Source organism: Fopius arisanus, unplaced genomic scaffold, assembly GCF_000806365.1.
Source record: "Fopius arisanus strain USDA-PBARC FA_bdor unplaced genomic scaffold, ASM80636v1 scaffold00131, whole genome shotgun sequence".
NCBI classification, from domain to species: Eukaryota; Metazoa; Arthropoda; class Insecta; order Hymenoptera; family Braconidae; genus Fopius; species Fopius arisanus.
In genome coordinates, this window is record NW_011887870.1 from 53,948 (window position 1) to 81,785 (window position 27,838).

Consider the following 27,838-nt stretch of genomic DNA (forward strand, 5'->3'; position numbering starts at 1 on the left):
GTTCAATTTATCAGAATTCGTAATTAAACATGAATATTCAGTGCAGAATTATCTTGAGTAAAAAACGCGAAATCCACTTTCCAAGATATGTTCACCTGAAAACAGAGAACTATTTTATAAAATCGTTTTTAAATTACTAATGGCACTGACATTTACACTTGTCATTGACTTTTTCATGAAATTCTTCGAAATATCTCTGAAATTAAAATAACTTCAAACCAATCATTGGTGTATCTCGAAAACTATGGATTACCTAAAAATTAATTATTTGAATAAATTTTGAATATGAATTTGGAATTTGATTTTCAAATTAGCGAGGTTCCGCATTTCCCTCATTTTTTATTGATATTTTTTACCTCTTCAGCAAAAAAATATAATTCAATTCGAAAAGTATCGAGACTGAATGTATCGACCAGGCAACATCGACGCAGAATATCGAATATCGCATCTATATCGATATTCCGCAGCATCGATAAGCATACCTACAAATCTGTGACATCTGTGTTATTGTTTTTTCCTCACAGTACAATACTCTAAAATATCATTATTCGAGGCAAGTAAAATTCTTATCAATTATTTTTCATGTCAATTGCATTGATATTGTCATAATTTTTGTATTCGCTCATTCAAAAAATTACACTGAGAAAGAAAAATCTGGAAAATGAATGCATTTTTGCCAGGTGAATTTGGTTGACGCTAATATACAGGACAATTTACATTAAAATATGTGAATTTTCTGTTAATAGTAAGTTTATTTAACAAAAGTAATTATTTTTATTAGTATATAACATTTACAGTGATTCGACTGCAGCTCAATCCATAATCATAACCTCTTCGAGTGATAAAAATAAATTCCTCTGAGATGAATGAAAAAACTGTGGGAACTCTGGAAGAAGAAGCATTAAAGAGGAAAGAGAGACTCGCAGAGTTGAAGAAGAAGAAAGATCATTGCGAGCAAAAAAATACAGAACAGAAAACCAATTTACCCAAGTAAGTCTCCCCACAAAATCTCAATAAAGCAACTGTTCTGCTGCGACGATTATTGTCATTGTTCATTGTATTTGTTGATGGAAATGAAGCGTTTTTTTGCAGACCAAGATTCAGAAGTTACAAACCTCAAGATGAGAATCTAAAGGAACATGTTTTGGAGACTGGAATTTCAGTCGAATTGGAGAAGGAAAACCCTGAGGAAGGGACGAGGTCCAAGGCTGTCATCGAAGAGCTTGTGAGTATGAAAGATCTGCACAAGTATCTGTATAAGGATATTCGGCCCCTTTTTAGCTAAAATTATCAGTTTTTTAGTTTGCTGACAAATTGTTTATCAGGTTGACCCGAAAAAATATGCCATTTGTGCATTTTATAATTATTTCATGACTCATGGGGTTTCATGAGCGTACAACATCTTTCTTGTGTTTTTTCTAAAGTTTTAATAATTTTTAAAAAGCTTAGAAAAACGTGGGAAAATTATTGCATGATCGTGACATTTTGGGAGTCGTTAAATAATTATAAAAATGCAATTAAATGATAAAAAATCAATTAAATTTAGTTTCTCGTCATTTACTTCTATCTTTTTCAGGACATTGGGAGTTTAGCACCCCGAAAACCTGATTGGGATTTAAAGCGTGATGTATCGAAGAAACTGGAAAAACTGGAAAGGCGAACGCAAAAAGCAATAGCAGAATTGATCATCGAGAGGATAAAAAAGGACAAAGAAGATATAGCAGGAATTGTCACCCTGACTGGCAATTCAAGTATTAACGACAAATAGACACAATTTGTAAATAATTCTAATTCTTAAAATTGTATTCTTTCAACGAATGAGTCAGTTTTCATTGATAAATTCTATGGATTTTTATACAGTATAACAGTACATGACGTTGGATGATTGTTAAATTACGAACTAGCCAGCAGTTCATTATCCCCACAACAAAATATTCGTTTCTATAGACTCCATGGCACATTCGTGCCTCTCAAACTTATGACTATTTTGTTTCTATTCAGGATAATGTTAAGTACTCAAGAAATATCTGGCACTTGTATCATGTTTACACATTCATAAATTCATCGATTCACTAACGACACGATAAAGAGAAATCATTTGAAAAACTTTTCTTCCCCTCTTGGGATGTGCACCAGAATTAGTTACATAGAAAAAAAATAATAAATTTTCATTTTTCTATCTAAATTATTATTCTAATTTTCCGTATAGAGATTCTTCACCTTCTAATTTGCATTTATTAACGATTTTCAATTAGATGAAAGGATTCGTATTTTTTAATTTAGGCAGCAAATTTCTTGGAAGAATGAATTGCATAGAAAATTAATGTCTGGATGCACTGATATTTCCAAACTAATCTCCCTGACTGTTTTCGAGTTATCTAATTTGATATGCTCACTAGTGGATTGAACTAATTATTATCTGAATACACTTAAAAAATTGATGCAATAGGCGCACATTCCGTGGTGTGTTGTGAAGAGCACAGCTCCTAGTGCAAATGGAAAAGAGGGATGTAACCTAGATTGGCCAGAGCCATCGGCATTATGAGAATTGTCCTCTGGGAGAGGAATATTATGATAGACCACTCTGTCCTCCAGGGGCTGGATCGGTCGGAAATTGTGCAAGAGCTTTCCATCCGGACTGTGAACATTTCTGAACGCAGCGATCTGCAAAATCAAAATTATCACGAATTTTGTCTTCATTTTTCCTTGGAAATTCAACAAGTTTATAACGAAGGGTCCGTTATTCTTACCTGATTATGGGAGAGTCGTAAAGGTTCTTTGAAGTCGATCCAGGTCACGACTTCTGAGCAGGGAGGAGTTGTGAGGGAACCATTGTACGTGAAATAATCCTGGAGAACTGATGGATTTGGAAGGAGCATTTCCTCCATGACGTGTTGATTACGGAGACTTGTAGAGGAACCCACAGCTTCAATGTCGGGTAATGAATCAATGATCGATGCATAATTATGATTGTCATCGTCACTTGCCTAGAACATCGAGCATCACTTCAGTTTCGAGGATTGGAAGAAAAATGAAATGGGCATTTTGAATATATATGGGTGCGGAACATCCTTAACAATAAAAATATTTTCTTAAGATTTTCTCAATAATCTTGATGCATAATTTTCTGTAATAATATCACCATTGCTTCAAAATTATAGTATATATTCTGATAGAATCGCGTAAGAACGATAGCGTTAAATTTTACACACTAAAAATCAACAAAATACATTTATAACATGCGTTCCTCTGCAGGGAAGCTTCAGGAAAATATCTGATTAATTTTGCATTCTCCACTCAGATTGGAGCCAAGCAAAACATAGAATTTCATTAGAAATAATTTTATAGATTTCCGAAATGAAACTGCTCGACAGTCTCGAAAACTGATTAGCTGAAACCCAAGTCGGAAAAATAATCATTATGGTAAATATTTGTTAATTGGAATTACCTCGAAGAAATATGCCAGTACTGTTAAGCCGTCTGAATGATGAATGGCTTCTTGAAGGGATTTATACGTTTTCTTGTAGAAGACGACGTGCAGTTCCATAGCGAACGAGTGATTATTGATCAGATCTTCTGATCCTTCGTGATCATTTGCTCCCCAGTGGAAGTGAAGCTGCTCAAATACGTACTCGTGGGAACCCAGAGGGCCACCAATTATTGATGGACGTTTAGTACTGTTAATCTTTAACATCACTGTGAGGAGATAATCAAATTGATTTAATTTATTTAATTAGAGATTTTTTAAAGCCGTGCAACTTTGGAGGAATTTAATTAATTACCCGTATGTCCGTTATTCTCAATATAAAAGTCTCGCTGTGAATCGAGCTCTAGGAGTTCTAGCTTTGGTAAACTAATATTCTTAACAATGTGTTCCTCGATGTTAATTGGCGACTGATGTTTCCCCACACATTCGTCGTAATCCTTCCCCCAATGTTGTGGACCTGAATTACAAAAAATTAATTATCCACCCTATTCTGTTGGAAATTGAATTCTTTCATCAATAGATAATATTAGAGCCCTCAGAGGCAAGAGAAATGAGGAATTGAAGAGAAAATGTCTTCACTCTAGCTCTGGGTGTTCATATATCATCTTTGAGGGAAGAAAATTACTTTTTTCCTCAATGGCATTCAGTAATGGAACGTATCATTTTGATTAGTAGTAATAAAAAAATGGAAAAACCACAATAAGTAATTTGTGACAGAAGTGACACTTTGTAATTTTAAGGGAAGGTTTTTAATTATTAAATTCATTGAATTTTAATTCCACCAATTTCAAAGGTCTAAGCTTACCATGAAGTCCTTCGTATGTGAAATCGGCAAGTACCAGATTGGCATCTGCAATCATAAATAAAAATTGAATTAAATGTAACAAGATCTTCAAATTCAAAATTTAATTAATGAAAATTTAAAAAAATACAGTTCCAACTAGAGTATTCCAAATTACGTTAATTATTGTTAAGAAAGACATATTAGAACAAATATCAATATTTTGGAAAGTTTAGTTCAAATATTATGGAGTGAATTAAATTGTTTTTTAAATTTTATCATTCAGTTTAGTTAGAAAATTAAAAAAACTGAAAATATCGAAAAGTGGAGCAACGGACATACTGACATCAAATTAAAAATTGATTAATCGCGTGAATATTAGATAGGCTGGAGTCACGATCGCCTGTCGTCAGCTGATTTATCGCGGATGCATGTGACCAGCTCACAAGTCATGCGATTTATCAATTAAAAAATTAAGAGTCCCGTACTGTTTCTAGAGATTACTCCCATTTACTCCCGCGGCTCATGAACGCGAACGTCTCAACAATTTTTCTTTAAAGATTAGTTAACATTGTCAACTCAGTACAAAAATAGAGAGTGGAGTCCATTTTTTTGCGATTAACAATCATACCTTCCAGACAAATCCATCAACTCTCAATGGAAAACTGTTATCCCATTTGATCAATAAATCGATGAATCATCAAAAATTGAAGTCATTGTAAACAATATTACGAGCCATAAAAATTTATTTTTACATTCCGCTTTAAAGTTACGAGTTTCGATGAATATCAATGAATTTTCAAAGAAAAATAATATTCTTGACTTTTCAGTAAATATTTCATAAATTTTTTTTTATTTGCTGAGATGCGCGACAATTTATTTCTCCTCAGATTTCATGACTTCTTTAGTCAACTATTGATTGCCATTGATTATCGAATTAATAATTATTAATTAGCGAAGGGGTTCCATGACATTTTAAATTTTGCAGATAATTTTGGAAATCGATTCATGACAGTATGGGTCAATATCGCAGGTACAGTTCCGTTGATTAATTACTCAATTAGTCTCGTCTGAGAACGATAAAACTGTGGTAATGGGTTAAATGCGGTTGGAGTTAATTAATGTTTCTCCTTTTAGGCGTGAGGTTTCTTCCAATTTTGACGAATTTCGTGTCGCTACTGAATTGCGCAAGCATTAATCTAAAAAAAAAATGGTTACATGACACCATTGACCTTGTTTCCAAATCCATGCACAATGTCATCATCAATCATCAAAAAAAATTCATCTGGTTGATTTTATTATTTAATTAATCATCCACAAAAAATTGGGACTGATTACAAATCTGTCTGCACTACCAAAAACCACTCGGTAATTTTCTAAACCTGTGACATTTGACGTAGTTTATACGTCAGAAGCTCGAAAATTGATTCTGCAGTCAAGTTTTGTGAGGACAGTATATATATGTACTCGAAATTCACATATGTATCACTATGTAAATATCTCTGAGGTTCAGAGACTCCTCCGAATAATTTCCCCAGAGTTTTCCAATCAAGAATTTTTATGTTGAAAATATTTGCAAATCAACCAACGAATGAGAAGAGATTTGTAATAAAATAATTTCAAATGTTTAGTAATCATGAAAATTTTCAATCCGATATTCAATAAAAAATTTAAATATTTCTGTAGAATTTTTGCCTAAAGAAAATGGAATATTTTTCCTAGCTTCATTGCATTTTTCATTAACTGTCAGCGTTCAGCAATAAATAATATATATATAATAAATTAATTATAATCAATGATTGTTCTCATCTCTAACTTGAGAAAGGTCAGAAGATATTGGAGAAATAATTACGACCTCCATGAAATTCTCGCAGTTAATTATTGAATGCAATTCAATTAAAAAAATTTAATTGCACATATCATCAAATGACTTTAAATCTCTCTTAACGCAGATCTCTGAAGAATAATCAGTTAATTATCCCTGAGACAAAACAATTCACGATTTAATTCGCCTGATATTCATAATTTCTTATGAGAAAAAAAATTATATAATCCGCAATTGCACCCACATCTGTGCACAAATATGTATGAAAAAATGTTGATCTTACAATAATTGTGATATTTTATAAATCCTTCACCTAGTTGGCAAATCCCTCATGTCATCAAGGATAATGGTAAAACGCGCCTCCCATAATCACGATAATTATGTCTACCCATCGAGCTAAAAAATTCAGAAAAATGGATTTCACGTTATTTGTCAGGCTTTTCTATCTTTTTCTGGTCATTACATGTTCTGCACGCTCTAGTTCAATCGCGTGACTGCAATCGTCATCTTTTATTCACCACGAGCTCTGGTCGAGCCAAATTATGTTCGAATACTTTTATCATACGAATCTATCTTTAGTCCGTTTTGTTGACCATTTCAGTTTGAGACTTCTCAATTGGGATCTGTGTGACGAGAACACCTGGAGTCCTTCCTCTCCTCATGCGTTATTGAATGAGAAGAAAACCCTTGAACGACCAAGGAAAATTACCAGTTTAACCCATAAAAAGTTACATCTATTTTGAAAATATATGTAATATCTGTCAATTTCACATTTTTCTACTTTTGAATGGAGAAATATGTAATTATGAAATTTAAGGAGTTATTGCCGATATCTTCTCATTTTTCAAGTTTTTTGGAAATTTATGACGAACAGTTGATAAAATTCATTTTTATCAAACAATTTCTCACTTGTTTGCATTTAAAAAATCATGATCGATTCGATTTTCATATTTTTTATGTTAGGGAAGATGAGTGTAAAACGGACACTCAGGGCAAAATGGACACCGCGAAATTTTTTTCATTCTCCCGATTTTTTAATTTTTCCATTTTCATCATTTTTTTTGTTCGCATCATGAAAAAAAGACCAAATTAAAGGCTTGCATTAGTAATAATAATAATGGAGTATTATAAGACATAGACGTGGCTATATAAACCGGGCGTGGATAAATGAAAGTTGAGGAGCCACAATTTCAATTTTTCCATTTGGAAATATATGCAGAATTACGAAATCTAATGAAGATTCAAAATCATATTCAAAATATTCAAATAAATTTCGAGGGTGTCCGTTTTGCCCCCACCCACCCTAAGGAATATTTTCATGGACAGAGTTTGTCCTTTCCTGTGGTTATATTCCATTATATTCCATATTCCGTAATTATTACCACCGGACGGGGTAATTTTCGGGAATAAATTTCTGGAGGAAAAATAGTTTTTTTTCTTAAATAGTTCGTTTTTCCCCTGCCACCCCTACTTTTATCAAATTATAATCATCTTCCTATCAATCGCGAGATTTTTTTTGAATAAAATTCTTTCCAGTTTTCAAACCAAACGAACAATGAAAAAATCTTTTCGCTTTTTGCACATTTTTGCACTGGAGGTGGGGAAATGATAATTGAAATTCCCATTCATCACGTTCTTTTATACTATCTTTAACCCCAAATCTCTCGATTCATGTAATTCCGTAACCCTCATTATCGGCACCGTTAAATTTAGATTCATTCTTGCAGAGTTTTTTTGGGTTATCAGAGAGTGGAAAGGCAACTCAATTACTGTTAGGAAAATTATTCTTGAATTTTCAAGTAAATAGAACTTTCCATTTTTCGCAACGATGAATTTATAAGTTTAACTTAAAAATCAAATATTCCAAACATTCCCTCGAATTCTAATTTTATTTATTTATTATTAGCTGAAATGCAAATGTTTTACAAAAAATTTAACTTAAAGTTATGTAATTTCCACTTAGATTTTCCTATATAATTTTTAGAATTAGTATTACCGGTCGAGGTAATTTTCGGGAATAAATTTCATTCCCCGAATGGAGAGGGTAATGACACAGTAAACATGCTGAAGTGGCATATTTTCTTAAATGCCAACTGCAGTTATGACTCAGTTGTCTTAGTAATACGAGCACCCATTGTTCACCTTTTCCTCGCACTTTACTGCTCTATTGTGTTTACCCAGTATCTCCTCTGACTCAGTGATCTCAGTTCTGATTTATCATGGGTAAATCATAACAGAATATGATTCAACCACTCTGAAAAGACCTCGTAAATAAAAAAAAAACTACCAAAAAAAGAAAGAAAACTTTGCTCTGCAAATTCTGTCGCGAGAAAGAATGCAAATTTCTACAAGATTGCTCTAAAAATTTGTTCATTCCGCAGGAAGAGGATGTAACAAAGTGAAACTGATTCGAGGAGAATAACTTAATTATATAATTGTTTAAAAATTCGAGGTGGAGGTACCGCCGTCTTTGCCGCAGTAGAGGGGGCATTTGAGCAAGATGGCGCGAATCACTTCGTATTTTTGACGATTTATATAAATTAGTTATTCTTTTCAAAATGAATAAATTCATTCAATTTTTTACCAAAAATTTGTCTTCCTTTTTGACTGAAAATTTATTCCTACACCATGTTAATGGAATAATTCTACCAAATTTCCATCGTATCAAGAAATAAAAAAAAAATATCAATTAAATATTTTTCAGCAATTTTCATCTTTTTTCATTTTATTCAATAAAAACCTTAAAAAATAGAATCGACGACGACGAAGAACAATTGAATCCACCAATAAAGGAATAATCTTGCAATCGTAATTGACACCTTCCTCTCGCATCATATAACAATGAACAATAATAATTCACATGCATGCATAATCAATCATTTTTTTATATGTAGATAATAAGAATGGGGAATGGGATCTGCTTGTCAAGGTGAAGGACTTTCAAAGCTTAGAAAAAAATGTGTAACGGTACAAGCCAACCAGAAATCTCCGGTTCTCATTGTCTCTAACTAGCCTGGGATGCACTTGGGTACGATGTCCCGTTGACACGCTAATTACGTACACGGTATACAACTCATGAATGCCGACTTCCGGTCAACCGTGGACGAATGGATTTCATTCAATCATCAATCCATCGCGATGAGTTGATTTATGTACCGGTAGCTAACGAAATCCTACGAACAATGGAAATTCTTCATATTGAATAGGAATTCTACATTCCGATTCTCCATTAAGGAAGTTTTACGCATCATTCAGCGGAAAAATTAATAATTATTTTATGTCATTGCGGCCGGTAAAACGCTTTCGGCCACAATGACATAAAATAGCATCATAGTCACGGCGAAAAAAGTGATTCTAACTCATGCGCGTTATAATCCTCGTCTCCGACTCGGACTATAAAGTCGCATTCGTCAGATTCCTTTTTTTCGTCCTAGGCGTGAAATATACTATTTCGAACTTGGATTTCGGAAACTGTTTTATTTCAGAAATTTCTGACAAATTCCAGATGGAAATTTCCTAGCCGCTTTTCAAATGTTTTTTTTCTAAATTTCATTTAATTGTTTTTTATAAATTTTTTATCAAATGATTTTATTTCGATTGCTAAATTAGTCTTTCAGAGTTTTTTGTTCGTCTGCATGATTGTGGAAATATATCCGGATGCTATCCACTGGACTCTGGCCGAAACCCGAGTGGAAAAATAATTCCGTTGGATACCATTTACACTTCGGAATTAATCAAATATTTGGTGGGTTAAAGGTACCAAATATAAAAGCGTGAAGGATTTTCTGTTTAATTTAACACATTCATTCCAATATCCGATAATTTTGAAGTACTAGAGCTATTCCCACTTTAAGTTCTACAATAAATGACGGATTTTCGGGGGTTTCCCCGGGTTCAAAATTCCCTCTTCCAGAGCTTTTATATTTTCGGGTTTAGGGAATATTTATTTCCTTGATGTGGGACCTTTCCTTCTTGTTCTAACAAAAAAAAGGAAAGTCCTGGAGGGACTTTCTCGGTGTGAGTTTTTCCCAGACAAAATCTGTTGACCCGAGAGGGTCTAAAAAGGAAAGACCAAGGATTAAGGGTAAAAGGGCAAATTCTATTTGTTGTAAGTCTCCGTTCAGAAAACTATCTCTTGATTATCTGAAGTTTGATAATTCTTAATAATAATCCTCAGCCCTGAAAATACTCCAAGTGTCTATTTATTTCGATCTCCATAATCCAATAATAAAAATCCCCATTTGTCTATTAAAAATTAAAATTTCAGAAAAAACGAAAATTGAATCATTAAAAATCCGATTAAAATATTGTATTGTATTCTCTCCCAAAAAAATTGCAATTTTAGTGACAATTACGGCTTCTCCCAAAAATTCCAGCAAAATGTTGGAATTTCAACTAAACCAACGCGAAACACCTTTCACAGGTGTGTCTTTCATATTAGAGAATCATGAAAACTTTTTCAGAGTGTAATATGAATCGATTTCGTCGACCTTCATAGTGTAATCCTTTTAAAATCAATTTTTTTCCATTGAAAAAAGTCAAAATACTGTTTACGGTTTTAATTGCTTCTCGTCGGTGATTGCCGAGTGTTGAGACTCTTTGAAATATTCCGCGAGTTTCTATAAACATATTTAAACATGTTACGAGATGAGCGGCTTCTTCTGATGGAAGCATGGAGTTTTATCACTCGGAATCTCATTCGTGTACGAAAATCCGCTATTATGATAATTCGGAGGCGACACATTAAGTTCTCCAATCGAATTACCTCGATTACATGAGATTTAACCGAATGGAATTTGTCTGAAGTACAATCGATAACCGTTATAATTAATTTGCAAAAATCCACCGCCCATTCATCACGAAGGAATTTGTAAATGCAACTGACTTCGAATACATAGATGTATGTAAATACATGAAATGTAATTCAAGAATCTTAAATACCAGAAATGTAAAAATATAACATGCAGACAGTAAATGCTCTATAGAATCGATTCCATTTTCAATAAATTAAACGAGGGAATCTAATTACACTGTCACGAAGGCATCGAAATTTTTCATTATATGGGTTTCAAGTAAATTTCAATTAAAAACACTCGGTAAAGTTCTAATTTATCCTGAAAATTCCAGAAAAATTCGATTTTTTGTTAAATAATTATTGATTTTTCAATGACAGTTTGAATTTTTAAGCGCGACGTGATAATTAAACATCAAATAGAATAGAATTTTTAATAGATTGAAAATTGAGGGAAATTATTGGTCGAGTTGTCAAAATTTTCACGTTTTTTCGGTGCCGTATCGACTTAAAAATTGAAATCATTAGAATATTCATGAATTTGAACGATTCGTTAATGAGGAATTGTTAAAAATTTCACGTCTTTTTATTTGTTTGTTTAATTTTGATTAAGGATATGTGTAGATAATTTGCAGGATTATGATGATACAATCTGCCCACATCGCTCCGATTTGTTAATTTCTTCGGGTGATGGACGACATAATTGGCAAAAAATTGTGGTAATTACTTGCACTCACAATTTTCTAGCACACATTTTTAAAATGCTAGTGGTAGTGCTCTAGTTTCAGCTATTTTTATAAATTTTCACATCGCAATAGGGATTTCCATTTATTTAATGACGTTAATTTTAGTTTCGATTGTTAACATTAAATTAGAAATTTAATCGTCGAAAACTCGTGCTATTTTCCATAAACATAGTCCTATTTTATTATTTCCTCAAAATTGCATAAATTTACAATTGAATATAAAAATTCGAAGTTGAATTTAACCTGAAGTATAAAAAAAATATTTATGTTTTTGTTAAAAATTGTCGTTAATTGTTCTAAGGATTACCCTAAGATATTAATAATAAAAACCGTGAAAAAGAGGTGAAAATATCAATTTAATAAAATATAAGTTGCATTTAAAAAATGTTTATTTTCCGTAGAATCGGTGATTTCTGTAACGTCAGGGTAAATTTGACAGTGAAGTTTTCTGGGTGTTCTAAATCCCTCGGTAATTCATTAATGATAATAATGTACTTACGCGATAATAGAAATCCAATGAGAACGACGTGAATCTCCATATCGTTTAAATTTCACAGACTTATGTATTGAAATTGAATGAGCACTGGAAAAATGTTGAACTTGTGATTTTGCGGCGTCTTTAAGGAGTCGGAGGAGCCGATTGAAATGGCCGATAGAAAAAGAATCCCCTGACTTTAGACTCAGCCAAAGAAATGGCCAGTGAATCCTCCTACTCTCTTTCGCATTCCCTCCTTTGACCTCTCCCGGTTACTACCTCTATCCCCCCAGTTATCGCATTCTCACTATTTATTCTTCACTATCACAATATTCCGTACCGCGTTGAGTAACAAATTCCATTTTCCATATTCCACATTTAATTATCCAATTTTTTCATTGATTAACGTCAACGGAAAATATTTCAAAATTCAAATTCATTTTCTTTCGCATCATTACTATTATTACCAAATTACCACATCCTCACTATTTATTCTCCACTATCATCACATTTTACTCACTTTGAGTAACTAATTCTATTTTCCATATTCAAAATCTAATCCTCCAATTTTTCCATTGATTAATTCCAACGGAAATATATAATTATTCAAATTTATTCGTTCCACCTCAGTAAATGTTAATTCTACGGAAAGTATCAGTTATTAATCTCTGATGAATCTCATTCTTGTTCATGCTATTAATAATCTATCGCCGAAAAACCAAAAATACTCATTAACCCAATTTTTAAATTATTTTCACCAAAATCTATCAAATTTCATTTTTTTCTTTCTTTTAAATGATTTTGAAATATGATGAGGTGAGGAATAATTCATGTGATGCCTTTTGAAAAGTCGAAAAAAATTATTTGTGTAGCAAAAAATTTTAATTTACGAATTTACCGGTTTAAATTTTAGTTTACGAATTTACCGGTTTAAATAGGAATGATTTCCACGAGTTATTGTCGCATGTTGTTTTTGTGAATGTTGTGACTTGAAAAGTCGAAAGGATACTGAATACTCGAGCGGAAGTGTTTGAAGCTGAAAAAAAAAATTGAACACTCGAGTGGCTACGACACCATTTTCCTACTTCTCATTATTTCTCTCTCGATGTGAAAACCAATTAAAAAAAAAATAAAGCAGAAGAAATGAACTCAAAATACGTGAGACCTGAAGACTTTCTCGAGGTCTCATTCAGTGAAAAAATTGTTACAAGAAATAGAAACTTTATTTTCCAGTGAAAAATAAAAGTTTCAATTTTATATTTCTGTCGGTAAGACAGAAATAATCGAGTAGATTTTCTAATTGACCAACAAATCTTCAATTGGTGAATGTACTAATTGATCTCCATATTCATTAGAAAAATTAAGCAATATTGAATAATCCCGTGCAATAACTACTTAAATTACAATTACAATGCAATTACAGTTTCCTTTATAATTGGGACTTTATAACTTTTTTTTATAACGATTTGTTTTTTCAATTAGATATATTATTCTTACTAAAAATCAACTTACTAACAAATCTCGAACAACATGAAACGTAAGAGGATCTCTTTAATCTATGAAACTCTCTCTAAAATTTTGGGATCTCTTTGCTATTAACTAAAGTCCCAGATTGAGGTCATCATTATCATCACACAGGGGTAGTTTTCGATGAGTTAATCATAGTTAACGCGTAGTTAAAGTTAAAATTAATATCCCTGATTGGATGGGCTCAGAGGTGGGGGGTCTTTTAAGAAGCGACTAACTTATCGAAAAATTGGTTCTTTTGAGAAAATTAGAACATTTTCCCTGACACATCCTGTGTGATACATCCTATAACACATCCATACTGGTATTGTAAGAGTATGTTATGAATATATTAATACGAAAAAAACTTACTAATGTATATAAAGTACGTAGATATCAATGTCTATGGAATGACAGTGTAAATAATTCATAATTAATTGAGCAATTCGAACAAAAAAATATACGAATTTTTGGATGGGGTCTACCTTGCCGATGTAACCTGCAAAAGGCGCCAACCTAAAGAGCAGCGGAGATATGTTCCCCTCCAATGAGAACTTCCGAAATTCCCCTGTAGCCATTCAGAATTCACTTGCCCAGTGCTGCAACTACCTTTCTCGAAAACGTTTGTCCCGGGGCCCAGGAAAATCCATTTCAGTTCACCAATCGCCCGAAAACTGCTGCAGTCTGGATGTGTTCGTCAGTGTTGCATCGTCGTGTCATATAACAAGTCCTCCCATTGATAAAACCCAAAAACCCCTCATCTAAAATCCCCCAAGTCCACTCCACCCTTCATTCCAAAAATTTCTAAAAATCGCTCCAAATTTTTTCCCCCGCGTCCGGTACAAATAAAATCCAAAAATTCGGATAATCAGTGCCAAGTGCTCGAATGTTCCTGTCCGTCACCAACAAAAGAAGTAAACAAAACAATTATTATATACAATTATTTAACGATGAGTCCCTGAACTAATTAGCAAGTTTTCAAAAACTCATCCGCAGGTTGAAGAGGAAAAATGGGAAAAATCCAGCGAAAAGGATCTGGTTTTTTTTCTGGTGGAGAGGAAGAAAGGAAAATAAAAGTAGCGGGAGTGCAGGGAAAAAGAGCGGTTTAGTGTTTGTCCGATAGAGAGAGATGTACAATACCTCAGACTGTTGTTAGCCTGGTGTTTCCCCCCTTCTCAATACTATTTTCCATGTATTGAAGTGAGAAGGATATGTTAAGGTTTTAGAGGGAGTGAAAACGCTCTTTGGAGCTGTACTCGTACTGCTAGTGCTTCGACGTCAAAATGTCGCTGAAAACGCCAACGCGGACGGAGTAATTGTTCGGTATTTGTTGATTATTCATTCAGTTAACGGTTTTTATTTCACGTGAATTTGGGGAGTACAGTGACTCCGGGTTTCTCTCGATCTCGAGGTAAAATTGGGGTCTGACGAGAATTTCATCAGGGGATTGGGAGATTTTTTTTTGAGAGCTCGAGTGTTCGGGCATCTTGTATACATCCACCAGATTTTAATTCATATCCTTTTTCCTCAAGTGCCACCACTAAGGAATCGATCTGTTAATTAGATCATTGTTGGCTATCTCCAATTGTTGTCAATTGTGTTTATCATTTTTTCGGGATTAACTGGTGCTTGTGGAGGTGAGATTTTTCAGGGGATTCGGAGGATGGAATTTTTGTCGGGGGACCAACGGAGAGATTTTTTATTTTCGAGTTTTTCGGGGGCTCTACACTCGTTTTTCAAGGCCTCTCGGGAAATTTATGACAGGGGAGAGTCAAGGGGCTTTGAGAAAATTTGGGGGAAAAACTCGGAATTGCGGAGACGTCGGACGATCGATTTTTATCGGGTTTTGGATTTAGTTAATCTTTTCTGAGGGGATCTCAAAGAGTTTTTTTCCGCAAGATTTTCGTTTCTTTGTTGGCAGGCGAGGGTGATACTGAGGATTGTGGACACGAATGGATGGGGGTAAATTGTTGGGTTTGCCGTGGGTTAATTGGACGGGAAAAATCGATGGAAAATTGTCGTCTGGGAACATTAACCCCGAAATATCGACGCTGTGGTGCATCTGAGGTATTTCTAGGGAGAACAAAGACAGGGGGTCCATGAGTTTTTCGGGATTTTTGTTTATTGTTGGGGGATGGGGCATGTGGCCCTCACCCTCATTTGACCTGTGACAAAAATTATTTCTTCCTGTTTTCAGGGTTGGGGAAAATATTTGTTTATTTTCGTGCCTATAAAAATTTTCTTGTCTATTGAGGAGAGGAAATTATTTTATGAATAATTAATTTGATTTCGGAACACAACTGGAGTTTTTGCCTTTATTTTCTTCCAGTTCTTCTTCCAGTTTTTTTTTTGTTGCAATGAGTTTCTAATTTTTGGCGTAATTTCAGTGAAATCAGTTTTGAGAAGAAATGTGAGAATTTTTTTGTAGAAATTTGAGGGGCTTCAGAATTTTTATAACGTTTGTGGGTTGAGAATTGAAGTTAAAGGATAGCATAAAATCTGATGTTTTCCCGTGAACTATTGAGTAATCCTTCTTAATGATGCAATTAACTCAAGTCTAGAGAATTTTGGAATTGCATTTTGACGGATAGTTTTTATCACAAGATTTGTGAATCACAGAAAAAAATTCTGCACATTTCTTCTTGTGATTTAACAATGCTTAAGGAATCTAGACTTTTCACTCCAATATAATGGATTTTTGTGAGATTACGAATTATCTCGATGACAAGGTGTTTTAGAGAACAATACCGATACGTTTGCCTTGAGAATAATCTAGTTACAAAAAAGGCGAGACTTCTTTTTCCTGAATCGCTCATACCCGACGTAATTGGCTAATAATCAATTAGGATAAAAGCTTTATATTTATTTTCTTTATAAAATTGGCTCTTGAATTTCTTTACTCACAAAGTGAATAATTGATCTTGGAATTTATTCAGTACTTTATGCATTCCTCCATATTGTTTCTTATAGTCGTCAATTGGATTTGAAAATGTCTGACTAATATTCTGATTTATTTTCACAGTTGGATTGGATTATTCAATATAATTGAGAGACGTTCAAAATCATTGAGGGTGCAGTGTTGAAGCTAAGGAGTAAAATGGTGTCAACTCGTCAATCGAGTAATATGGGCAGTGGAAGTGGCTCTGGGAGAGTCAATGATACAGTTGAAGCTGGACCAGCACGTAGACATCACACTCAGGTCAACTCAGCCTCTGCTGGCAGTGCTAACCCATCACATGAGCCAGCACCAGTTCACCACATTAATCTTCTCAATCTGCCACCTGAGTTGCTCGACAAAATTCTATCGTCATTGGATTTGAATACTGTAGCACAATTACGTTTGGTGAGTCACAAACCACCATTATTCCATCCAATAAATGACATCCACTCAAGCAAATTGTTTCCCCTGCAGCATAACCATCAATTCAATTTTTACAATTTCCTAGCATCGCTTAAGCTAAAAATGTTGATTTTAATTAGAAATTTAATCAGCTATGAAAAACGATTCTCTCTTAGTTTCACCTTTGACTGATAGTTTTCGAGATAAATGACAAATAATAAAAGTGCTAGGTGGATTAATTTTTGTGATGGAAAAATAGTTTTTATTTCGAATTATCATTGGAAAAATTAACTATTGAAAGAAACCTCTGAGGTGGAATTTAGGAAGATAATTATGTTAATTGATTACTTCCAGGTATGTCGGCAATTCAACATGGTATGTGGTTTTCGACTGAATACAACGTTCCAGCGTCTACAGTCCCAGATGTTGTCGCGTTTTCAGTCAATAAAAGCCCAAATGCCACGTCGAGAATCAGCGAGACGCAATCATCCGCTGTCCTGTGAGTGCGATATCATCGAGACACTCCACATGAGACTTACCCTTCTTCAAATGAGCTTTGGAAAGCACATCGAGAGAAAGCACTGCTGCTTCTTTCCAGGAGAGGTGGGGTGGAGGCTTGCACTTGTCTTATTTCTTTTAAATCAATTTATATCTCCTTCGATATTGGTGTTTTCAGATTCTTGACGAGGTTTACCGCATTCTTCATTACGTCAAGACAACAGCCAAGTTAACCAAGCCTTTTAAAGTTACTGATGAACTTTTTGATTTAACTACGATGGCTATGGAGTACTTCAAAGAAAAGATTGAACCTACTTTGCCAGAAATTTCGTATTTCGGACCTGATTTTCTTGATCTCGCTGGGACTTTCTCATGTAAGTGCATTATAAAATATATTTATGGAAAAAGCGTCATTAATAATTGTGTAGCCAAATGAAAATAACATTGGGGTCAAGTTGAAATGATGAGTTGACGGAATACTCTTTTTTAATGGAATACGTTAATTAATAACGTGGATTCAATGATTTTAGCCTCAGGCAGTGTCTCCAAGCCGTTCATCTGCATGGACTCAGCACCCCTGAGTGGTGACAGCAATAAAGACAGTGGCAGTGGTGGTGAATGTTCCCCGAGCCACAGACCCGAGGACCCAGGTCTAATGAACAACAATGTTCCACCACCGCAGTCCAACATGTTTTTACGCAAACGCATTCGCAAGATCAAACAGGGCATGAAGAGGTACAACAGCCAGTTATCCATGATGCGCAGAGATCTGAGGAACTGCAAGGTTAAAATTGCTGATCAGCAGAAGCAGATTGTAGAGTATGCCAATCGTCTTGACGATCACGATAAGAAGAATGAGGAAACATCACGCAAATTCAGCACTTTACTCCAGGTATTTACTAAGGTACAATTTTTATTTTTAGGTTTCAACTTTTTATTTGTGGTTTTGTGAATTCATAATTAATTTAGGAATGCCATCACCCAGTTTTTTCTCTGTATAATGGATGTATATAGTTGTGTGTTGTCATAAATTTTCATAAATTTAATTATCCGTATAAAAAAAATCAACAGGACGTACAAACACATCTACTATCACTGAATTCTCACAATTAATTATGAAATTCTGCATGGGGAAATTGATGAACGCTGTTTGAATTAATAACGTATAATTTCTGAATAAAATGTAAAACTAAAATGACTTTTTCCCCGTTAGGAACTCAACAAATGTAAAACAGAGTTGCAATACTGGCGGTCAAAATCCCCAGCGATATCAGTGTGCAATGGTTGCGGTCAATCGATGCCAATGCCAGCTGAGGATTTCCAGGCACTGGCAAATCAGGGCGTCCTCTCTGACTCATTCACCGATGCCCTAAATTTCATCCCAATAGCTGACACAGAAAGTCCAACAGAGCCCTGCAATTCCCAGCCCCACACGTCATCCCAAACAACAACAGAAATGGCACCCCCCAGAACTCCACTGTCCAGTCTCACCACAAAACGAAAATTATCATCCGAAGAGCCCCCAACTGGTGACGTCACCAAGAAACCAAGACGTACGATCAAGTCACGTCAGGCCAAGCGCTCAAAAATCTAAATGGTACAAAAAAAAGAAAAGAAAAAAAAATAACGAAATGGAAGGAAAAAAACACAAAATATCTATTTACCAATCTTTTCCCATTTTAATTTTTCAAATGAATAATAATCGAGCCCACGTCATTCACTTCAGGTTCAAAAAGAATGGTAAAACTGTGTGGAAAAAAGTACAAAATTATTTTCCTCTTTGGTAATAATTAAACTAAAGGGGTAACTCATTCTTTCGGCTCAGAAAAACGTAAAGATAATGATTAATGAAAGGAAACAAAAAATTCTAAATTATTCCCGATCGTCCATTAGCAATTGGGAATTACGACAAAAAATTATGCAAATAATATTGTGGGTCACGCACGTGTTCAGAACGAACCATTAGATGATTTATTTTGAGAATATCAATCAGTTTATTGTGGTTCAGTAGTGAAAAAAACCATTACTTTATTCACTTCGAAAATATCTCTGAAATCGAGACGTTTAGTGAGAAATGTTAATAAATTTTTGTTTTTTGTAGTTGAATAAATCCCTTAATGAAAAAAGTGGTATGATGAATTTTTCTAGACCTATTTCGTCTAGAATTCCTTTGGAGATATTTTCGAAATAATCCGCACATTAATTTCGGACTGATTAATTGAATATTTAATTAGATATCAAAAAAATTATTGGGTTCGGAGGAAAAGAAGAGACTCTTGTAGTCAGCATAAATCTCTAGAAAATTTTCTGGTATTTTGACATCTTTCAATTCACTATTTCTCGAGAAATTAGTGAAATAATTTCATTAGTTCCACCACTCCATGACTCACTTGATTTCTTTTTTCTTTTCCGATTAATTTAATTGATTAAATGATGTAATGAATAATAAAAAAAATACTTAGGAGACAATACCGAGGAAAAGATACTTGCCATGCTGGTAAATAGTGCCCACCGAGGGCGAATAATCCAGAATAATTTTTCTTTCCGCAGGAAAATCTCATTTTTCCCTTAAGCAAATCGTAACAAAATGCGGGCAGAAATACTCTGAATTTCTCGGAAAAATTTCAGCATTTTCTTTCATTTTTCAATCATAATAAATGATGTTAAATGGTACCTGAAGGATAGGAAGGGGGGCAGGAGAGAGAGAAAGGAAAGGAGAAGACTAAAAAGAAACAAATGGAGAGCACGAAAACTGGTCCAGCTGCAGGTACTCCGTTGTAATACGCACCATAACAAAACCATATCAATTATTCTCCTCGTTTAAAATTACGTACACATGTGGTTTTTTTGATTTCTGGTTCTAATCGCCACAATGACAAATGAAATAAATAAATAAATAAATTATAGTTGATAGCTAAATACAAGGCCTTTTCCCGAGGATTAGAACATTAAAATGCAGAAGTTAAAATCACCTCAGATGAAATAATGAAACTACAATCACTTGTCAAGAGTAATTTGATTCTGTTTCATTTTTTATTACTAATTAATTTCTGTTGCCCTTTATTATCTTTGACATAAAGACAATTAATGAATATCCAAGTAACAGGAAATAATGATGGAGAGGCGCGTGGTTAGTAATATTGTGAGTTATTCATAAATCTAGATATTAAAAGAAGAATAAAAATTACAGAAATAATACTGATAATAAGTGAATGATACTTTATTACAGAACGATAATACAATAATGAGGAAATCAATTGAGAAAATATATATATGTTGAGTGACGGTTGTAGAGAAAAATCTTCCCCCATGAATTAACTGATTTTTTTTTTCGCCGGGGAGTTCTGTGTCGGAGGAATATTAATTACTTCATTATTCATAGTTTAAGTGATTATTTTAGGATTTTGGGTATAAATTCGAATTTTTGATGTTTTCATGTGGAATATCGAAGGATTTTTGATTTATCGTTTTTTTTTTCGAGTGAGAGGTCATTAGCTAAAGAGTTGGCAGAGAGAGAATGTGGAGAAATTTTTTAGATATCTGGGGGATAATGAATAATACAGCTTCAATCTTGTGATTTTGGAAATTCGTCTCTAATTTCTCTTGTTCATTATTTTGCAAATATCTTTGGGGCTCTTGGGTTCATTGTAAAATATCAGAATAATTTTTTATGAATAGTTTAAGGGATTTTTCTTACTAGAACCACGTGTTCTTCAGATGTCTGCAAAATTAATTCTTTATGATATTGAAAATATTTCAACAATTTTATTTTTAACTTGAAAGTCTCACCGCATTTTTTTACATTTCTCTCTCAACAACTCCCATCTTTAAAATAATTGAACATTTTCTTGTAAACGAAGACTTCGTTTCCTGCTTTACTATTTCTCTACTGAATTATCAGAGGATAATCAATGGAGGGATGGGGAAGGGAGGAAAAGTTTTATAAGGGTTCTCATGGAGAGCTTTATAAAACAGTGAAGATTTTGTGATTGAATGAATGATTCTCTCGTTATATTTAGTCACAAAATCCAATCAAATATCCTTTCTAATTAGCAATACCAATTTTTTCATTTCCATACGAAGCTTTAGTGTTACAAAAACTGCTGAAAGTGACCTTTATTCACTGAATTAACGGTTGCGGGGTGAAAAAAAATCCTCATTTTCCAATGAATTTTTCTGAGTAACTGCAGGGATGAGATTATCATTATCACACCAATGGTAACAATTGAAATTCAAAGTCACGTGTCGGTGCCTGAAATTAATGATTTTTATTCTGCGTATCGAATCGATGAAATGATCAACGAATTTCCGAGTAAAGTAGATGTCTAAAAAAAAAATGTAAAAATAATTAATGAATTGTCAAACTTCGGTTTCTGGCACGATCCGTCCTCGAGTGATAAGCGACAAGAAATAATATTCAGAGATACAGAAACGTGTGCAAAATATGTTTTAAATACTACGTAACAAATGCTGATAAGAATGATGCAATCTTATTCCCGCAGGAACGAAGAAAATAAAGAGACAGAATTAAATTGGCAGCGTTGAAATTCTCAATGAAATTTCTTTGATTGAGTAAATTTGAATTGCGAATTTTATGTGCGATACGATGAGTGAATACTAGGAAAAGTGATTAGACTCACTGGATCGGAGGCCCACAGTCCGAATACCGTTGAGCCACGATTATATGAACTAATTATTGTCTTCATTGTTTTACGTGTATTTGAAAAAGATGAAAAACGATTGTAAATATATAACATAGATACATCCGTATAATAAACATAATTTAACATAAACCTGAATTCTCTTTCTCTTCGCCTATCCAGATGAATATCAGTTTTATCAGTTTTTCAAATAGTTGACAACTGAGAGAACTATTAAATTCACCCTATTATATTACGTCAATAATAAATGCGAGGAAAAAACTATAAGTCTATATTTATGTAAAAAATTGTTGAAAAGTACAGAATAAGTGTATAATGTACAAATTAAGAATCAATAATTCTCCAAGAATATTTTTGAAGATAAAATAAAATTAATATTGGGAAAATTGAATTAAAATTAGACTAAGATATGACTCGATAGGATGAAAAAAATTGAAATTGATCAGGATGATAAAATCTGTAATTGTTCAAGTGAAGGCGAAAAATTGAATGACTGGAGGTCCAAAAACCCTTCATTCTCGACAGTCGATGGGCGCACGTGGCTCCCCGGACATTTGACAGTTCCACTTCGTAATTCATGTCACGTTTCGCCACTTTCCCGCGCATTTCTCATCCCTCGTGTTGTGACGGATTTTTCGGGCCAACCGGTTGCTCTCTTTACCATCGGGAGCTCTTCCACGTTCTCAAATCAATGCGCTCTGTCCATTCACTACAAAACAAAAATGGCCGACCTTACGTATTGCGAAAGACTCGTAATGCGTCAGTATTTATCAATATTGTGATTCAAAACACTATCACATGTCGTGTCAGACGTTTCTATATCACATTTGAACTCTTGCAATCATCGGATAAGTGTGCCTTTCTTCTCCTGTGGAAGTAATTGAGGAAGTCACCCAGAAGAGATAAGAGAGTGAACATATTCGGATGTCACTAATAACCTCAAAACGAGTCTCGCTTACTGAGGAGACTTTCCAATTTTTTACGATCAACTCGTCTCATTACCCTCGGATTAGTCATTTCAATTCGTCCTGGACCATTTAAAAATGGCCGAAGTGTCCAACAAGGAATACGAGATTCGTAAGTTGACAATTGAAGATTTTCAATTATTTAATTACTTGCATTATCTGTATTATTTGGACAACTACCGTTTTCAATCCTCTGTTTGGAATTTGTGAAAGTAAAAAAGTGGAAATGATAAATTATGAATATTGAATTAGGCATGTAAACTGTTGACATTAAAATTTTCTTGGATTTTTTATGGATGACACGTTTTTTTTCTCATTTATTCTTATCTGTGCACGATTGGACGGGCCGACAGTTGTATTGGCAGCTCCTGAATTATCTGTTCATTGAGTTATTGTAATGTTGTATTTAAGGTTCCATTGATAAGATACGGATTTACCAAGCGAAGAGATATTCTTACTAATTATTATACTGGAATGTTAATGACTCACTGACATTTCTGAAGTTTTTGTTGTTTTGAATTGGGAAATTGACTTCAAGGAATACATCTCTATTTTCAATTATTACTTATTAATGATTATTATTATCAATTAATTAATTACTTATCACTGATCCACGGTCAGTTGATCATTCTTTAGTTATTGATCAGTTCTGTAATTGCGTGATAAAATGCAAACAATGTAATGACATTATGACGAGATAAGATATATATCTCGCAATCGCGCTGATAGAGAAGTTTCCTTGAAATAATTTCGTTACCTATTCCCTGCATTTACAGAGTGATAATTGTCGTACTACTTCTGATTCACCAGTTTTGACGTCAATTTTGTTTAAAAATTGTAATTTACTGTTTCAATACGTTTATTTATTTTTTGTGCATGAATAATATTGAAATTGTCCAATTCGATTTTAACTATTCATCACGTCTCGATGAAAATCTCGAAATCCAAGGAAGATAGCGGGATGTTTGTTATAATGTTTTCTGTTGAGGTAATTGAGGGCTGCAAATGAAGATTCTTCTAAAATTTGACTATCTCCCTCAGTTTTGTAGATATTCCAGAAACTCTCATCGAACTCAGTAGTCTCATCTCTGTTTACCAGTTTGTTTCGACATTTGTTGCAGGTTCAGGGAGGAATATGAACAGTGGAGCTGGATCTGATGGTGATATGAAGCTGGAACCATCGAGCCCAACGGAAAGATTCGGCTTTTCCCGATGCAGTAGTACTGGATCTGTAAATACGCCGTCATCATCGGCTCATAATACTGGTAATTCCAATTTTCCGCATGAGTTTTTCTTATTTTTTAAATTGCCGATACCAATTATCTTACTCTTTCCATGAATTCTTTTACGCTTCTTCAAATTACTTACTTGAAATTAATTGATATTAATTAATGAAAATCTCTGGAACGATAATATTAGGAGAAAAGTTTACAACTCCACAGTAAAGATTTAAAAAATCTAGCTGTTGACGTTTTGTTCTAAAGAATATGAGATTCTAAAAGCTAACTTTCTTCTAAAGATAGCAGATAGTCAAATTCTAGTATACCCTCAGGTATTAATGTTTTTTTTATTGCAGAAGACGAAGACAGTGATAACAAAAGTTCCACTATAAGCTACAAGGAGCGTAGACGAGAGGCTCATACTCAAGCAGAGCAGAAACGTCGAGATGCGATAAAAAAAGGCTACGATTCCCTCCAAGATTTAGTTCCAACTTGTCAGCACACCGATTCCTCTGGCTACAAGCTCTCCAAGGCCACTGTCCTCCAGAAATCTATCGATTACATCCAATTCCTGCTCCAACAGAAGAAGAAGCAAGAAGAGGAGAGGAATGCCCTGAGGAAAGAGGTGGTCGCGCTCAGAATTATGCAGGCTAATTACGAGCAGATCGTTAAAGCCCATCAGACGCAACCTGGACAGGCTGAGATGAGGGTCTCTGATGAAACTAAATTTCAAGTGGTAAAAAAAAATCTTTAATTCAATGAGAATTTAATTATTTTATCCCAATAATGACAAATATTTTAAATACTTGAATTACGAAGTAAATAAGTGGGCAATCACTGCTCTTTCATTACACATAGTATAATTATTTTTGTCAGTTCCATGCATTTTTGGATTTTTGAATCATATTCCGGTTAATAAAAAATTTGCAACTTAAATTTGATCGATTACAATGTTTCTATCCGGAGGCAAAAACCAATTTATTTCAATATTCTTCAATGTTTTTATAATTTCAGTTCCAGGCAATAATGGATCGACTTTTTCAAACATTCAACAATGTTTCGGTGGCGAATTTCGCTGAGTTATCAGGCTGTGTATTCAGCTGGTTGGAGGAACATTGTAAACCACAGGTAACAACAACATATTGTTTCTGTACTGTTATCTCCTCGATATTTTCGAAGCTAGTGCATTCACTCAAAACTTCCAGATATTATTTGTAGTCTTTCGGAAGTCTTTCGATGGATTTCCTCAATTCATCCTCTCTCTCAGGCATCTGTCTCCAAATTATGTAATGATCTTGAAATTATCCAAGATTATACATAAATATTATTATATCATTATTCCATATTTCCATGTTTAGTTTTTCATTATTGAATTTCACATGAAAAAAATGGTTTGCTTGCTTCAGACAATGCGGGAAGTAGTATTATCCGTACTTCACCAGCTCAACAATCAAATCAGCTAGTCAAACGAGATAAACGAGATATCGAACAGAAATTGAGTCGAGGATCTTCCAATTTTACCCGTGAAATATGAAAATAATTAAGAAGAGTTACCAAGTTACAATTATGTTAAGTGAAAAATGAATATATAAAGGTGTCATGAAGGATATGGAGATCGCAGAGACGAATTAGTTGATATTATTACGGGTACATGCGCCGCATGGGAATCCGGAGATCAATGGAAGATTGACAAGATGATTCAGATGGAGATTTATTTTATAAACAGTACGAGGAAACAGCTCTCTGGAGCTTCTTGAGAGTTTTATTCTCCAGTAACTCAACCCTGGAGGAAAGATATTGGTAAAATACTGTCTTAATAATCCACAAGTTGCCATTTTGTAGCTATGAATAAATGTCTATAAATAATGTTACCCATGGCTCGCATTTACTCGTTCAATTTTCGATTCAATAAACTACTGCATTCTCGTCACGTTTTCATTCTAATTTTTCTAAATTTCTATCAATTTATTAAACATTTTTATGACATCCCTACAGGCAATTCAATGAAACAATTAAATTCGCGAGATAAGATATACTTATTCGTTTTATTCATCAACAATTTTGATTATCTCAACAGATTTTCAGTAATCAATATAAAATATAGAGGGATATTACAAAATAACCCGAGGAAATAAGTGAAATGTGAAGATGACAGGCTGTAGTCTGGCTGATATTTCCAATTGCTTTCCAATTGCTCTTCAATTGTTCTCTCATTATTCAAATTTTTTCCGATTCTGTGGGCATACTATCGCCTTGTGTTATGTCGTTGAGTTGAATGGCATCCATTCTAGCTCTGATAATATCATCAGATCCAGGACTGTATCTTCCATCTCTACGTCTCTTTGCCCTGTCGACTCGTTGGCAGCACAAATCTCGGAAAATACAGGCGTAGCAGACGAGTAAAGCCGTTATCATTATCCCACCGATAACGAGGATTATCCCTAAGGATATAGTGAGCTCGTGGTCCATTGCCATCGGTAACTAGAACACAAATATCATCTCTTCATTATTTTAAAATCCCCGGGGACGAAGACAATCTAATTGGAAAAATTATTACTTTGGAAATCGCATCGAAATTATACAATTCGTTCAATTTCCAGCTAACAATGAAAATTAATTATTAAAAAAAGTCATTAATATTTTAAACATTTTTAATTGAAATGTTAATACACAATTTGTTTTCTAAAAGTATTCTGTTCTAACATGTATTTCATGAAATTATTTAAATTATTTGATTAGCTTTGATAAATCTTCGCGTGATGGTTTTTTTTGCACAAGTCCAGAAATTTCTAAATGTTTCTTTTTTTAGAAGAAAGTTCTGGAAATCATTAATTTTTATTCCCTGAAGTCGTTGAAAATCAATGAAATTATTAATGCCAGTAATAATCCCGAAAACCGGTAGCTTTTAAAAAATACTTGGGAAATTCCACGTAATTTCATTCAATCCCTTCACCATTCGTCCCTCGATTCTCCAGGAATCCATTATTCATTCGTTCAGACGTCGCCCGAAAATTCTGTTCGACATATCAATGTAAACTCCATTTCATTCCTAGAACTTTCTTCGAATGTTCTTTCAAACTTGAAAATGGACGATAAGACCATGGCTGAAGGGGATGCGAGGCCACTCACCCCATCCCTATGTAAAAGCGTTATATTTTTTCCATCAATCCCATCGATAATTTGCAAATAAAATTCGAAAAAGTGAATTTCGGCTACTATGGAGTGATATATATGCTATAATATATATTATATAACATGATATATATGCATCACAAATTTGACATATTTTCCGATATATATTCATTTTCTTGTGGTTAATTAAATGATTAATTAGATTGATTCAAATATTTTCTAAATATCTATTAATCAACCAATACACATAAGATAAAGGAAAAATTTCAGTTGAATTCAACAAAAGACATTTGAAATGGAAAAGAGAAACCAACAAAACGAATTCGTTCAGACTGAAGTACGAATTCAGTAGCGAAGTGGTAAACTGGAATAAGAGAATTTTTTCGAGGTCAGTATTCGAGCAATATCTC

The 27,838-nt window shown here is 33.8% G+C and overlaps 4 protein-coding genes and 1 long non-coding RNA gene across 11 annotated transcripts; 3 read left to right on the forward strand and 2 right to left on the reverse strand.

Moving 5' to 3' along the window:
* Positions 1-469: 469 nt before the first annotated feature.
* Positions 470-1,865, forward strand: LOC105271973 (coiled-coil domain-containing protein 12). 2 transcript variants are annotated; one of them, XM_011313813.1, is made up of 4 exons: positions 470-553; positions 798-990; positions 1,093-1,225; positions 1,577-1,865. In XM_011313813.1, exons 2-4 carry the CDS (start codon positions 863-865, stop codon positions 1,766-1,768), a joined length of 453 nt encoding a protein of 150 aa, XP_011312115.1. In that variant the 5' UTR covers positions 470-553; positions 798-862; the 3' UTR covers positions 1,769-1,865. The 2 variants fall into 2 exon arrangements, with proteins under 2 accessions (XP_011312115.1, XP_011312117.1); XM_011313815.1 differs by lacking the exon at positions 470-553 and adding an exon at positions 594-680.
* On the reverse strand, positions 1,783-13,097 carry LOC105271972 (carbonic anhydrase 2). Its single transcript, XM_011313812.1, has 6 exons — positions 12,131-13,097; positions 4,293-4,337; positions 3,783-3,944; positions 3,449-3,696; positions 2,751-2,987; positions 1,783-2,664 (listed from the first exon to the last, which is right to left on the reverse strand). The coding sequence occupies exons 1-6, from the start codon at positions 12,168-12,170 to the stop codon at positions 2,416-2,418; spliced, it is 981 nt and encodes a 326-aa protein (XP_011312114.1). The 5' UTR covers positions 12,171-13,097; the 3' UTR covers positions 1,783-2,415.
* A 1,135-nt stretch (positions 13,098-14,232) lies between these two features.
* Positions 14,233-22,243, forward strand: dmpd (F-box protein dmpd). Of its 6 annotated transcripts, none has more exons than XM_011313817.1 (8): positions 14,233-14,526; positions 14,609-15,023; positions 15,534-15,679; positions 16,635-16,955; positions 17,307-17,555; positions 17,629-17,824; positions 17,981-18,354; positions 18,664-22,243. In XM_011313817.1, exons 4-8 carry the CDS (start codon positions 16,710-16,712, stop codon positions 19,042-19,044), a joined length of 1,446 nt encoding a protein of 481 aa, XP_011312119.1. In that variant the 5' UTR covers positions 14,233-14,526; positions 14,609-15,023; positions 15,534-15,679; positions 16,635-16,709; the 3' UTR covers positions 19,045-22,243. The 6 variants fall into 6 exon arrangements, with proteins under 6 accessions (XP_011312119.1, XP_011312123.1, XP_011312120.1 ...); XM_011313821.1 differs by having other exon boundaries at positions 14,609-14,935; XM_011313822.1 differs by having other exon boundaries at positions 14,234-14,526; positions 17,981-18,342.
* Positions 20,918-23,763, reverse strand: LOC105271975 (uncharacterized). The gene is made up of 2 exons (XR_892696.1): positions 23,677-23,763; positions 20,918-22,820 (listed from the first exon to the last, which is right to left on the reverse strand). It is a non-coding gene; the product is annotated as an uncharacterized lncRNA (long non-coding RNA).
* On the forward strand, positions 22,819-26,167 carry bigmax (helix-loop-helix-leucine zipper transcription factor bigmax). The gene is made up of 5 exons (XM_011313816.1): positions 22,819-23,188; positions 24,198-24,341; positions 24,653-25,032; positions 25,311-25,424; positions 25,703-26,167. Exons 1-5 carry the CDS (start codon positions 23,155-23,157, stop codon positions 25,757-25,759), a joined length of 729 nt encoding a protein of 242 aa, XP_011312118.1. The 5' UTR covers positions 22,819-23,154; the 3' UTR covers positions 25,760-26,167.
* Positions 26,168-27,838: the final 1,671 nt, after the last annotated feature.

Excerpts from the sequence above, each read along its gene's own strand:
- LOC105271973 (XM_011313813.1), top strand. The coding sequence starts at position 863 with ATGAATGAAAAAACTGTGGGAACTCTGGAAGAAGAAGCATTAAAGAGG. Across the intron at positions 991-1,092 it reads CAGAAAACCAATTTACCCAA|ACCAAGATTCAGAAGTTACA; the intron begins GTAAGTCTCCCC and ends GTTTTTTTGCAG. Across the intron at positions 1,226-1,576 it reads AGGCTGTCATCGAAGAGCTT|GACATTGGGAGTTTAGCACC; the intron begins GTGAGTATGAAA and ends TATCTTTTTCAG.
- LOC105271972 (XM_011313812.1), bottom strand. The coding sequence starts at position 12,170 with ATGGAGATTCACGTCGTTCTCATTGGATTTCTATTATCGC. Across the intron at positions 3,945-4,292 it reads CACATACGAAGGACTTCATG|GTCCACAACATTGGGGGAAG; the intron begins GTAAGCTTAGAC and ends TTTGTAATTCAG. Across the intron at positions 2,988-3,448 it reads TACTGGCATATTTCTTCGAG|GCAAGTGACGATGACAATCA; the intron begins GTAATTCCAATT and ends TCGATGTTCTAG.
- dmpd (XM_011313817.1), top strand. The coding sequence starts at position 16,710 with ATGGTGTCAACTCGTCAATCGAGTAATATGGGCAGTGGAAGTGGCTCT. Across the intron at positions 17,556-17,628 it reads GCTGCTTCTTTCCAGGAGAG|ATTCTTGACGAGGTTTACCG; the intron begins GTGGGGTGGAGG and ends TGGTGTTTTCAG. Across the intron at positions 18,355-18,663 it reads TACTCCAGGTATTTACTAAG|GAACTCAACAAATGTAAAAC; the intron begins GTACAATTTTTA and ends TTTCCCCGTTAG.
- bigmax (XM_011313816.1), top strand. The coding sequence starts at position 23,155 with ATGGCCGAAGTGTCCAACAAGGAATACGAGATTC. Across the intron at positions 24,342-24,652 it reads ATCATCGGCTCATAATACTG|AAGACGAAGACAGTGATAAC; the intron begins GTAATTCCAATT and ends TTTTTATTGCAG. Across the intron at positions 25,033-25,310 it reads ATGAAACTAAATTTCAAGTG|TTCCAGGCAATAATGGATCG; the intron begins GTAAAAAAAAAT and ends TTATAATTTCAG.